Source organism: Denticeps clupeoides, chromosome 18 (genome assembly GCF_900700375.1).
Source record: "Denticeps clupeoides chromosome 18, fDenClu1.1, whole genome shotgun sequence".
NCBI classification, from domain to species: domain Eukaryota; kingdom Metazoa; phylum Chordata; class Actinopteri; order Clupeiformes; family Denticipitidae; genus Denticeps; species Denticeps clupeoides.
The window spans coordinates 18,886,356-18,900,059 of record NC_041724.1 but is presented as its reverse complement, the minus strand read 5'-3'; the positions used below and the strand labels follow the sequence as shown (position 1 = coordinate 18,900,059).

The window sequence follows — 13,704 nt, the reverse complement described above, 5'->3', positions numbered from 1 at the left end:
GTCACCTGGAGGCGGCATCCTGGAACTCCAGGAAGTTTCGAAATCCACGCTCCTCATTGGCTATTGTGATCGCGTCGCCGGCAGTTCCGGACACGCCGATTGGATCCCGCGTCCGTCAGTCAGCCCTCTTGCAGTAGAAAGGGGCGGGGCTTTTCTGCGGCTGGAGCGTTGCAGTTGCGGCATTGATAAACAGAGCGTGTAAAAGTGCGTTTCCTGCGGAGGAACAGGGCGGCGCGGCGTTGTTGTGAAGGGTTATAAAGCGATGCAGCGGGACGCTTAACGAGGTTCAGCAGCGTGACGCGTTCATGGTAAAGTCCATTATTGGCCTGAGTGCTAGTGGCTCAGCTAGTTAGCCGCTAGTTAGCTTGTCTGCTAGCGCTAGCCGGACGCGCGCTCCTGCTCCTGTTGTCGCCGAGCGTCGCCGCGTGTCTGCGCCCCGCTCCGCTCTACGTGCTCCGCGAACGCAGCGTTCAGAAATGTGAGTGTTGGCGTCCGTATCGATGTAGAAGAGCTCGGGTCGAGCATGGAGCCGTTTTCCGCGGGCAGACAGCCGTGCTGAGCCGGGACGCCGCAGCGACATCCACCCTGGTCCGCCGTGCTGGAGCGCGGCCGCGTAGATGCGTTTCCGCCTGCTTTACTGGTGGGGGGCAGCGGCTTTTAACCATGTAGCTCCGCGGTTCGCGCAGTAACCAGCTGGATCCGACGTGTACCCAACTATATCCGAAATGAGCATGAACAACCCCCGCCTCATGTCCCAAGAGAAGATGGAGCTGGACCTGGAGATGCCGTCAGCCCTGGTCCAGAGCGATGGCCACCTGAGACGATCCAACAGTGCTCCGATGATCAACGGCATGAGGTGAGTGGGGCTTCAGGAGGTCCCCCAGTTTCAGGTCGAGGGCCGCTGTCTGACCAAGTTCTCGTGTTACAGCGACACCTCCCAGGTGTTCCAGAGGGAGGTTCTGCGGAGTCGAAGAAACAGTACCACTGTTGTCAACCGGCCGAACATGGTAGGGAGGATCTCAGCAGTCTGTGGGTTTGTCACCACCCCGGTGTTCACCGTGCTTTGCTGTTGCAGGTGCCCTCTTCACCAGTCCGAGTTCCGAGCTCCAGACTTAATCAGATCAAACAGGTCAGCATTTTATCATAACTGCTTTACAGTACGTGTTTCGGGGGGTGTTCCACCTCACAAGGCCCTCGGTAGCAGTGCAGGCTGAATGCTCATTCTTCTCTTGTCCTGGTCTGTTGTAAGACCGTCCAGCTTCTGCTTCGCCGTTTGAATACTGGGAGTACTGCAGGGCTCTGGTAGTTCCACCCCTGGATCTACATGTCTCTGCTGAGCCTAGTCAGAAGGTCTTCTCAGATCAGCAGCTACCTGTCTCTAAATTCACTTTCTATGGTCCAATAGGAGGAGGGGGTGGATGTAATGAACAGAGAGACTGCACATGAACGGTAAACATTTTTTTTTTTTTTTTTTTTCCCCCACAATATTTAATCTACCATTCATAAACCAATCTCTTTATTTCTACTTCATTTCCACACATAGGGAGGTCCAGGCCGCCATGCAGATCAGCCAGTCATGGGAGGAGAGCTTGAGTTTGGTGAGCCGGCTTTCCATGTTTGAGTATTTCAATGCATGCTGTGGACGTAAGTCCACATCAGATCCACTCTTTCCCACACATGGAGAGCGTGGACTAGTTGGAGCATGCTAGAGCAAAACTCATGGAGTTAACAGGGCCGCCAGTCTCTCAAGTTCAGGCTGCGTTTGGTAGTATAAAACTCCAACAGCTTCTCTAATGTGCTCATTGGGCATAAACACAGTCAAGTGATTGTGAAACACTGCAGCAAAGCACACGGTGCACACAGTGAAATTTGTCCTCTGCACTCACCTTTGGTGACCAGTGGGCAGCCATGACAGGCGTCCGGTGAGCAGTGTGTGGGGACGGTGCTTTGCTCAGTGGCACCTTAGTGGATCGGGATTCGGACCGGCAGAATTTGAAAAAAGTATGGGGCAGTGGTTACACAGCACAGTCACTGCACCCACTGCTCACTAAGGGTGATTGTTAAAAGCAGAGGACCCATTTCATTGTGTGCACCGCGTGCTGTGCATCACAATGACAATCACTTCACTTTCACTGTTCCTCTGAATCGGGATGGTGTGGTCTGACGTCTCCTGTGGTCCCTCTACAGAGTGACAATGACTTTGAGAAGTCCTCATCCCCGAAACGGATCGATTTCGTGCCTGTGTCACCTGCTCCTTCTCCTACGAGAGGGATTGGGAAGGTTTGTGTCTGGTATATATATATATATATATATATATTTTTTTTTGTTCATGTGTGACTTGTCATTAATGAACTTTTGTCTGTCTGCAGCAATGTTTCTCCCCATCATTGCAGATCCTGGTCAGCAGCAATGGCTTGACCCCGAGTCCAATTCCAAGCCCAACACGACGTCTTCAGACAGTGTAAGATGCTCTCGAAATGTCTAACACTTGCATGTAATGCATTTCACTACATTGGAAACCAGTTTTTGACACCAATATGGGCTCTAGACTAATTTTGTTCACTAAATGTTCGACTGCATTGCAGTTAACGGCAATTTTTCATTGCTCAAAATGGACTTGTAAATTATTAACTATCTGGTTTACAAAGTTGTACAATTCTACAAGAGATGTAACTTTCTTTAAGTGCGTCACAATCAAGATAAATGAGATAATAGTGGCTTTATAGTAAATATGTTCTTTTATAATAGTATAGGCTAGGGCTGCACGGTTTGGGGAAAGACATATTGAGATCAATATTGCGATATGCGATTGCGATATGATAAAGGACACTTGCTTGTATATCAATGAAAAGTCACAAACTAATAGTGAAATGTTTAATTTCAAAGTGAAACATACAAACTACTTATAACAACCTGAAATGCCCAGTGCTTTCAAAATACAATATTCTACAAAATTAAATAAATCACAAAAAACTCTTTACATTACTGTTGAACGACAAACCCTGGTAAGGCTAAACAACTGTTTTGATTATATTTGGCCATTATAAAATCCCGTATTATAGTTCTTACGTTTAACCAAAACGTTGTTTGGAGGCTGACTTGAACACAGGGATGCATAGCTTTGCTAGCTTAGCTAAGGTTAAGATTTGTAAACTGAGGTGAATTTCTTTAGGAAACCTTCAAAGTTTGAAAAAAGTTAACAGCTAAGAACAGTCTAAATAGTTAATGCCTACGTTTAGAGAGAATGGATCGGATATGTTGCCGATCCAATCCATGTACTAATCATTTAAATCGCAGCTTTTTGTGTTCATGTAATCGCACAGACTGACATCGCGATTACGATTGCGATTAAACTAATCGTGCAGCACTAGTATAGGCATTGTTATTCTTGATCATCTCGGCCTGATTATCTGTTTGAAACAATCACTGAAACCCGCTTAATTACAGTAATTGTCAGTAATGGGAACACGTTGGATTTACACGTCACCGTAGAATGGATATTTATTTCACTTTTTGGATGTGCCCTCCTGCAGGCGCAGAAGCCAGAGTCCCATAAACTGCATCAGGCCCAGCATCCTCGGCCCCATCAAACGAAAAGGTGTGGCTCCGTTTCTTTCCAGCCCTCTCACTTTCCAACGTCCAGATTTCTGGTTTTCCTCCGTAATTTTGTCCTTCCCACATTTTGGCTCCTTTAGGAGAGATGGAGACAGAGCCTCTACCCAAGAGACTCTTCCAGGGCACCACCAACATGCTGTCTGCCGAGCCCCACCTACCCGAGCTCAGTTCCTGGTGAGTTGACTACCTTATATGGCAGTATATGAGTATACCAATCGCTCTGGCCAATATCTTCCACCAGATGCCCCATGTTCAAACCATACTTCGATACCATCGTGTCCCCATAAATTTATTATGGCTTTGGATTTGGCACAAAGAAATACACTAACTTGCATTTTTTTTGTTTGTTTTATTCGTCATCTTAACCTGAACTACTTTAAGAAAGAAATTAATTTGATTTATTGTGATTGACCGCAAATTAAAAACTAGCATAACCGTACATTGAAATCTGAACTGCACCGAAACTAGCATGCCACCCATTTTAGTGGGCGTGGCTTTACCATGGTACCCCTCTGATTGGGGAGCATGACTATTACACAGGGACATGAGTGCAATGTGATTAGACTACATTCAGACCGCTCACAGACAGTCTCCAGCCAGCCCAACGTGTCTGTGTCTTCCCACAGCAACCTTGTCATTGACTGATGTACAGGCTTCCTACGCTCCTGAAAAAGACAGTTTTTTCAGGTCTTGAAAAGTTATGGAATATGAAATGAAGTATATATGAATGTATAATGAAGTCCATGATTCTCGGTGTATAACTACAATGTTTAAAACTAGTGCAGGTTTCTAGTATCTTCACTGTTGTGTGGTGCTGCGTCCGGCCTTAAAATTCCTGGAAATTCCAGCTGATCTACGCTGTTTTTACGTGGGCTCAGGCTGCCTCGACTTCTGACTACACTCTCTCTCTCTCACACACACACACGCACACACCCCCCCCACACACACAGTGTTTTTTCTTCCTCTGTTGGTGGTGCCACCCTGGATGGATGGAGGTTATCAGGACCAGCAGCATTTTGTGGGTTGAGACTACTTCGTATCTGCAGTCAGGCAGAGGGGGAGGAGACAGTGGAAATTGGGCGTGTTGTCCCGCCTTGTCCCGCTTTCTCCACTCTGCAATTCAACAGAAGTGTAACAAGTGGCAGATTAACATGGTGTCCTAGTGGGCAAGGAAAGTGACCATCACGTTCACGTATACCGCCGACTTTTAATACTTTTTAATTAGTGTGGTTCACATCGCGTATGTTTAGTTCTTCTTGCCCCAGCCATATGCCATTAGTGCAACGTGTAGCAGCTCCATGTAACGTTTTTCACTGGCGGTGAGTCGGTGAAGACTCTTCACGTCGTCATGATCACGCCTCCTCTGCTCTCTCTTGCCTCCAGTCTGTCGTCTGAACTGCTGGATGGGAGCCTGAGCAGCGTGGGCTCCTCCTCCAGCTCTCCAGCCAAAATGGAGGGCGTGTCCCCCTGCCCCAGCGACTCTCCCTTCAGCCTCCTGCCGGACCTGTCCCCCAAGTAGGCCGATGGAAGGCTGGCGCCCGGTCCGAGCATCCCCTCTCCACGCGCAGTTGTTCTTGTCTGTAATTATTTAACGGAGGCGGGTGGAGATGATGGGCAGCTGCTATAACGCTTGGATGTAATGTAATGGGGTCCTGGCCTTTTTCCTGTGGAATTCAGAATCAGAGGCTCTTTGTCTTTCATTTCTTTAATTGCCCTAGAGGGATGTGCTGGTCTTCGTTAAAAACTGTGGCTTGCCTATACGCCCGGCACAAGTCTGCTGAAAGAGTGCAACGTAAATGTTTCAAGGTTGAACTTGTAGGAGTCCATGTGGTGTTCCTGGCGGTCATCTTCGCGCCAGCGAAACGCTGCTTCTCCTGCCTGAGCCGTGGCTGGAGGCTCGGGGTCGAGGGACGTGCGGGAGCATCCAGATGTTTCGGCCTTTTTTATGTTTAGTCATTTTACTGTTTTCTTTTTTAGGACTTTCAGAAGTCTGTTTCAGAGGTTTCACATGAAATGTGTCTGCGTGTTGCTGAATTAGAACTGCTGTGTATGGGCTCGGAATAAACTGTAAATCCGACTCGGTTGATGCAGATTTTAAAGTGGAATGCTGTTTCGTTACATGGAAGCGATCGAATGGATTGTCGTTTTGCTGGATGCAGATTTTTTTTTTTTCCAGCATATTTGCTCAAAATATATATTTTTTTGTGGACTCATTTTTGAACACGAGCGGCCCTCTGGCTGCGCCAAACAGACTGTGTACAAATCAATGCGTGAATGTTGTATTAAACTGCAGGGATGACCTGCAAACGATGAGGACAAAGCAATGATGGATTTTTTTTTTTTTTGGTGTGCACCCGTTCATACCTCTGTTCATTTAAAGAAAAAAATAAATTATTTGTCCCTAATCACGTGAGTTCTTTTTCAATAAGTCACCAGTCTGTTTTAAGAAAAACTTTTATTTTTATGTGCACAGCTACGTTATGGAACACTGACACGCGGGTTTCATGTATTAAATAAAATGGCAGAAAAAGCACATACACACGGCAACGTACGCGATAATACAGATTCCGGGCCCCGCGGGACCTACTGCCGCTGGCACGTCCCCGTCATCCCCTCCTCACGTGCGCAGGATGACCATGGTGAGAAGACCTGCAACACAACAGCAGTTCCTTCAAGCACGCTGCGCTGGCGCGGACCGGCATGGCGGCGTGGACCGGCCACGTACCCAGAACGTACGCTGCTACCAGCTTCTTGTTGACGCTCAGGTGGAGGTAGACGGGCACCGTGGACTCCTGCTCGCCCAGCGTGGGCAGCATGAGGGCGGCCATGCAGACCAGCCCCAGCAGCACGGTCAGCAGGCTGGGACCCCCCGACCCCGAGCGGCTCTCTGCAGACCAAGGCACGCCCGTCAGACGCTGGGCCGGCCACTGGGGGGCGCTTTAACCCGGCTGGTCTCACCTGACTGGAAGGACGTCTGCTCGAAGAAGACGCTCTCGGCCAGCTGCTCCTTCATGCGCCGCTCCTCCTCCTGCGGGCGGGAGCCAGGTGACTCCGGAGCGGCCGATGGCAGCAGGGTGGCCATCACCTCCTTCTTGCCCAGGGCCTTCCTCTGGCTCTGCTCCGACACCTGCAGCCGGAACTTGTCGATCACCCCATAGTGGCAGGCGCGGACGTCTCGGTGCCGGATCACGCTGCGGGCCAAAGGCGACCAATCAAACGGCGGCGATAAGACGGGGCGTGGCTTCAAACGGACAGGGCGTGGCCGCTACTCACATGTCCACGCAGCACTGCGGCTTGACTGCTCCAGTAGCGTCAACCACGGCATACTTGCTAGGCGCCGTGCAAAGTACTGCAAACAATACCACGGTTACAATACTACGTTTCTATACAACAGTTCTATACAACGGTTACAATGCTACGTTTCTATACAACGGTTACAATACCACGTTTCTATACAGCGGTTACAATACCACGGTTACAATACTACGTTTCTATACAACGGTTCCAATACCACGGTTACAATACTACGTTTCTATACAACGGTTCCAATACCACGGTTACAATACTACGTTTCTATACAATGGTTACAATACTACGTTTCTATACAACGGTTACAATACTACGTTTCTATACAACGGTTCTATACAACGGTTACAATACCACGTTTCTATACAACGGTTACAATACTACGTTTCTATACAACGGTTCTATACAACGGTTACAATACCACGTTTCTGTACAACGGTTACAATACCACGTTTCTATACAACGGTTACAATACCACGGTTACAATACCACGGTTACAATACTACGTTTCTATACAACGGTTCTATACAACACTACGTTTCTATACAACGGTTCTATACAACGGTTACAATACCACGGTTACAATACTACGTTTCTATACAACGGTTACAATACCACGGTTACAATACTACGTTTCTATACAACGGTTCTATACAACGGTTACAATACCACGGTTACAATACTACGTTTCTATACAACGGTTACAATACCACGGTCACAATACTACGTTTCTATACAACGGTTACAATACCACGTTTCTATACAACGGTTACAATACCACGGTTACAATACTACGTTTCTATACAACGGTTACAATACCACGGTTACAATACTACGTTTCTATACAACGGTTACAATACCACGGTTACAATACTACGTTTCTATACAACGGTTCTATACAACGGTTGCAATACCACGGTTACAATACTACGTTTCTATACAACGGTTACAATACCACGGTCACAATACTACGTTTCTATACAACGGTTACAATACCACGGTCACAATACTACGTTTCTATACAACGGTTACAATACCACGTTTCTATACAACGGTTACAATACCACGGTTACAATACTACGTTTCTATACAACGGTTACAATACCACGGTTACAATACTACGTTTCTATACAACGGTTACAATACCACGGTTACAATACTACGTTTCTATACAACGGTTACAATACCACGGTTACAATACTACGTTTCTATACAACGGTTACAAAACAACGGTTACAATACTACGTTTCTATACAACGGTTCTATACAACGGTTACAATACCACGGTTACAATACTACGTTTCTATACAACTGTTCTATACAGGGTGGTAGTAGCCCAGTGGGTAACACACTCGCTTATGAACCAGAAGACCCGGGTTCGAATCCCACTTACTGCCATTGTGTCCCCGAGCAAGACACCTAACCCTAAGTTGCTCCAGGGGGGGACTGTCCCTGTAACTACTGATTGTAAGTCGCTCTGGATAAGGGCGTCTGATAAATGCTGTAAATGTAAATCTATACAACGGTTACAATACCACGGTTACAATACCACGTTTCTATACAACGGTTACAATACCACGGTTACAATACTACGTTTCTATACAACGGTTACAATACCACGTTTCTATACAACGGTTACAATACTACGTTTCTATACAACGGTTCTATACAACGGTTACAATACTACGTTTCTATACAACGGTTACAATACCACGGTTACAATACTACGTTTCTATACAATGGTTACAATACCACGTTTCTATACAACGGTTACAATACTACATTTCTATACAACGGTTCTATACAACGGTTACAATACCACGGTTACAATACTACGTTTCTATACAACGGTTCTATACAACGGTTACAATACTACGTTTCTATACAACGGTTACAATACTACGTTTCTATACAACGAGCCACACACACGCCCCAATCACCAATCACCCCACACACACACACCCCAATCACCACACACACACACGCCCCAATCACCACACACACACACACGCCCCAATCACCAATCACCCCACACACACACACCCCAATCACCACACACACACACACACACACATGCCCCAATCACCACACACGCACACACACACATGCCCCAATCACCACACACACCCACACGCCCTAATCACCACACACACCACGTTTCCCTAATTTTACCAAAGTCCACGTGATGTACATGCGTCTCATAGGGGTTAACACACTCGCCTATGAACCAGAAGACCCAGGTTCAAATCCCACTTACTACCATCAGGTCCCTGAGCAGGACACTTGACCCTGAGTGTCCCTTTATAAGGCCCTCTTGATAAGGGCGTCTGGTAAATGCTGTAAATGTGATGATCGGTTCCATACTGCATGGTAGACCGCATGCCATAAATAGTAACGTGGAGACACCCCTGACAGCAGCTAACAAAAGTAGATGAAGAAGAGTAGCTCACCTTTGAATTTAAGGGCGAATTCATAAGGGTTGTAGAGGGTGAGGACCTGCTTGTGGGAGGCCTGCTCATCAGCATAAAAGAGCAGCTCGGTGGGGAAGACGAAGACGGGAAGGCTTCCTTCCACAAGGTCAGGCGTCCGGAGCTGCTGCTGCTGCATTGGCTGAGCTTCTCTCCGTCCTGCCAGTGTCCGGTCTGCTCCTCAGCTCTCCAGCCACTCTCCAGATGCAGCTCAGCGCTCCTCAGCTCCTCAGGAGCATGGTACAAGCACCTGCAGGGATACAGGGGAGTCACAGCTCACTCAACCACCGAACCGTCCTGATCAACCTCACGTCTTTATCTCCTGCACATTTCTAATCAGGCGGGACAGAGGAAGTGAAAGCGGTCCAGGGCTCCACGTGGCTGCTCACGTCATCCAGAGGAACAGCCAACATTTTACATCGAGAAAATGTACAACAAACATGGCTGCCTCGCAACGCAACCGACACGATACGACAACGCGACAACACAGCCCGCAAAACAACACAACACAGCCCGCAACGCAACCGACACGATATAACAACACAACAACACAGCCCGCAACACAACCGACACGATACAACAACGCGACAACACAGCCCGCAAAACACAACACAGCCCGCAACGCGACCGACACGATACAACAACACGACAACACAGCCCGCAACACAACCGACACGATACGACAACACAGCCCGCAACGCAACCGACACGATATAACAACAACACAGCCCGCAAAACAACCGACATGATATAACAACACAACAACACAGCTCGCAACGCTACCAACACGATACAACAACACGACCGACACGATATAACAACACAACAACACAGCCCGCAACGCGACCGACACGATACAACAACACGACAACACAGCCCGCAACGCGACCGACACGATACAACAACACGACAACACAGCCCGCAACACAACCGACACGATATAACAACAACACAACAACACAGCCCGTAAAACAACCGACATGATATAACAACACAACAACACAGCTCGCAACGCTACCAACACGATACAACAACACGACCGACACGATATAACAACATGACAACACAGCCCGCAACGCAACCGACACGATACAACAACACGACAACACAGCCCGCAACGCAACCGACACGATACGACAACACAGCCCGCAACACAACCGACACGATATAGCCCGCAACACAACCGACACGATATAACACAACAACACAGCCCGCAAAACAACACAACAACACAGCCCGCAACACTACCGACACGATACAACAACACGACAACACAGCCCGCAACGCAACCGACACGATACAACACAACAACACAGCCCGCAACACAACCGACACGATACAACAACACGACAACACAGCCCGCAACACAACTGACACGATACGACAACACAGCCCGCAACGCAACCGACACGATATAACAACAACACAACAACACAGCCCGCAAAACAACCGACATGATATAACAACACAACAACACAGCTCGCAACGCTACCAACACGATACAACAACACGACCGACACGATATAACAACACGACAACACAGCCCGCAACGCAACCGACACGATACGACAACACAGCCCGCAACGCAACCGACACGATACGACAACACAGCCCGCAACACAACCGACACGATATAGCCCGCAACACAACCGACACGATATAACACAACAACACAGCCCGCAACACAACCGACACGATACAACAACACGACAACACAGCCCGCAACGCAACCGACACGATACAACACGACAACACAGCCCGCAAAACAACACAACACAGCCCGCAGCGCAACCGACACGATACAACACAACAGACACGATACAACATGACAACACAGCCCGCAACGCAACCGACACGATATAACAACACGACAACACAGCCCGCAACACAACCGACACGATACAACAACACAACACAGCCCGCAAAACAACACAACAACACAGCCCGCAACACAACCGACACGATATAACAACACGACAACACAGGCCGCAACACAACCGACACAAAATAACAACAGAACAACACAGGCCACAACATAACAGACACGATAGAACACAACAACACAGCCCACAGCACAACCGACATGATATAACACAACAACACAGCCCACAGCACAACAGACATGATATAAAAACATGACAACACAGCCAGCAGCTCAACCGACACGATATAACACAACACAGCCCGCAACACAACCAACACAAAATAACATCGGACAGGGTGGTAGTAGCCTAGTGGGTAACACACCTGCCTGTGAACCAGAAGACCCGGGTTCAAATCCCACTTACTACCATTGTGTCCCTGAGCAAGACACTTAACCCTAAGTTGCTCCAGGGGGGGACTGTCCCTGTAACTACTGATTGTAAGTCGCTCTGGATAAGGGCGTCTGATAAATGCCGTAAATGTAAATGAGTGTAAATGTAAACATGACAACACAGCCAGGAAAACAACACGACAACACAGCCCACAGCACAACAGACGCGATATAAAAACATGACAACCGCATCACAACCGACACAAAATAACAACACAACACAGCCCACCCGACACGATATAACAACACGACAACACAGCCCACAGCACAACCGCCACGATATAACATGACAACACAGCCCGCAATACAACAGACACGATATAAAAACATGACAACACAGCCCGCAACACAACCGACACGATATAACACAGCCCGCAACACAACCGACACAAAATAACAACACAGCACAACCGCCACGATATAACATGACAACACAGCCCGCAATACAACAGACACGATATAAAAACATGACAACACAGCCCACACGACATGACAACACAGCCCACAGCACAACCGACACGATATAACAACACAACAACACAGCCTGTAGCATAACCGACACGATATATCAACACAGCCCACAGCACAAGCAGCCATGATAAAACCCAACACAATACGACACAGCCGGCAGCACAGGCGCCCGCTGCTGCTCCCCAAAACCCCGAGACGAGCCGAAGTCGCTTACCCGACCGCGATTGATGCCAGGCGCTTCTCGCCCCGTTCCTTCTCTTTGTGTTTGTGTGCGCTGGCGCTGCTGCAGCGCGCCCGTTGCATTCTGGGATAAGGAAGGGCCCAGGAATTCCGCCAGGGCACGTTCCTGACGTCACGCGCGCTCGCGTGCCGTACATTATTAAACTTGGAGCCTAGTTTATAATTAGTGTAATAAATATAGTATTTACTTTATACGCATGCATGCAGTGTAGTTCATGATGAAGATACCTGTACTTGATCTTTTTCTACTCACAAAAAACCAAACACTCTATTACAGGCTTCTTTATAAACTGCTCTACACTCAATACATGTAACCCAGCTTTCACCGCCTCCATCATTTAATACTGTGAGTGAATAATAATACTGTGAGGTTTTTGTGATAAAGATGTGAAAGCACAGCACACGAGTGAAATGTGTCCTCTGCATTTAACTCATCACCCTGAATAAGCAGTGGGCAGCCGAGACAGGCGCCGGGGAGCAGTGTTTGGGGACGGTGCTTTGCTCAGTGGCACCTTGGCGCTTCGGGATTTGAACCGGCAACCTTCTGATTACGGGGCCGCTTCCTTAATTGCTAGGCCACCACTGTGTAGGGTTTTTTACACACACGGCATGAGTAGAAGTTCCTGTGATGAAGATGTGTAGGTTTTATTAGACACATGGCATGAGTAGAAGTTCTTGTGATGAAGATATGTAGGTTTTTTAGACACACGGCGTGAGTAGAACTTCTTGTGAGGAAGGTGTGTATGGTTTTCACACACACGGCATGAGTAGAAGTTCTTGTGAGGAAGATGTGTAGGTTTTTTAGACACATGGTGTGAGTAGAAGTTCTTGTGATGAAGATGTGTAGGGTTTATTAGACACATGGCGTAAGTAGAAGTTCTTGTGATGAAGATGTGTAGGGTTTTTCACACACATGGTGTGAGTAGAAGTTCTTGTGAGGAAGATGTGTAGGTTTTTTAGACACATGGTGTGAGTAGAAGTTCTTGTGATGAAGATGTGTAGGGTTTTTCACACACACGGCATGAGTAGAAGTTCTTGTGAGGAAGGTGTGTAGGTTTTTTAGACACATGGTGTGAGTAGAAGTTCTTGTGATGAAGATGTGTAGGGTTTATTAGACACATGGCGTAAGTAGAAGTTCTTGTGATGAAGATGTGTAGGGTTTTTCACACACATGGTGTGAGTAGAAGTTCTTGTGAGGAAGATGTGTAGGTTTTTTAGACACATGGTGTGAGTAGAAGTTCTTGTGATGAAGATGTGTAGGGTTTTTCACACACACGGCATGAGTAGAAG

General features: G+C 47.6%; 2 protein-coding genes and 1 non-coding gene across 4 annotated transcripts; 2 read left to right on the top strand and 1 right to left on the bottom strand.

Moving 5' to 3' along the window:
- The first annotated feature begins 147 nt into the window (after positions 1-147).
- pabir2 (PABIR family member 2) lies at positions 148-5,999 on the top strand. Its single transcript, XM_028959530.1, has 10 exons — positions 148-856; positions 929-1,007; positions 1,076-1,129; positions 1,406-1,449; positions 1,544-1,598; positions 2,188-2,280; positions 2,370-2,461; positions 3,534-3,598; positions 3,696-3,789; positions 4,999-5,999. The coding sequence occupies exons 1-10, from the start codon at positions 726-728 to the stop codon at positions 5,132-5,134; spliced, it is 843 nt and encodes a 280-aa protein (XP_028815363.1). The 5' UTR covers positions 148-725; the 3' UTR covers positions 5,135-5,999.
- On the top strand, positions 1,630-1,787 carry LOC114768663 (small nucleolar RNA U109). Its single transcript, XR_003743107.1, has one exon. It is a non-coding gene; the product is annotated as a small nucleolar RNA U109 (small nucleolar RNA).
- A 56-nt stretch (positions 6,000-6,055) lies between the features above and the next one.
- Positions 6,056-12,489, bottom strand: mospd1 (motile sperm domain containing 1). Of its 2 annotated transcripts, XM_028959535.1 has the most exons (6): positions 12,389-12,489; positions 9,372-9,639; positions 6,889-6,964; positions 6,574-6,806; positions 6,341-6,502; positions 6,056-6,264 (listed from the first exon to the last, which is right to left on the bottom strand). In XM_028959535.1, the coding sequence occupies exons 2-6, from the start codon at positions 9,526-9,528 to the stop codon at positions 6,233-6,235; spliced, it is 660 nt and encodes a 219-aa protein (XP_028815368.1). In that variant the 5' UTR covers positions 9,529-9,639; positions 12,389-12,489; the 3' UTR covers positions 6,056-6,232. The 2 variants fall into 2 exon arrangements, with proteins under 2 accessions (XP_028815368.1, XP_028815367.1); XM_028959534.1 differs by having other exon boundaries at positions 6,056-6,502.
- Positions 12,490-13,704: the final 1,215 nt, after the last annotated feature.

Bases quoted from the DNA above. Each gene is read 5' to 3' on its own strand.
- mospd1 (XM_028959534.1), bottom strand. From the start codon at position 9,528: ATGCAGCAGCAGCAGCTCCGGACGCCTGACCTTGTGGAAGGAAGCCTT. The intron at 6,965-9,371 runs GTGAGCTACTCT...TATTGTTTGCAG, and splicing joins ATTCGCCCTTAAATTCAAAG to TACTTTGCACGGCGCCTAGC. The intron at 6,807-6,888 runs GTGAGTAGCGGC...TTTGGCCCGCAG, and splicing joins CCGCAGTGCTGCGTGGACAT to CGTGATCCGGCACCGAGACG.
- pabir2 (XM_028959530.1), top strand. From the start codon at position 726: ATGAGCATGAACAACCCCCGCCTCATGTCCCAAGAGAAGATGGAGCTG. The intron at 1,130-1,405 runs GTCAGCATTTTA...ATGGTCCAATAG, and splicing joins GACTTAATCAGATCAAACAG to GAGGAGGGGGTGGATGTAAT. The intron at 1,599-2,187 runs GTGAGCCGGCTT...GTCCCTCTACAG, and splicing joins GGGAGGAGAGCTTGAGTTTG to AGTGACAATGACTTTGAGAA.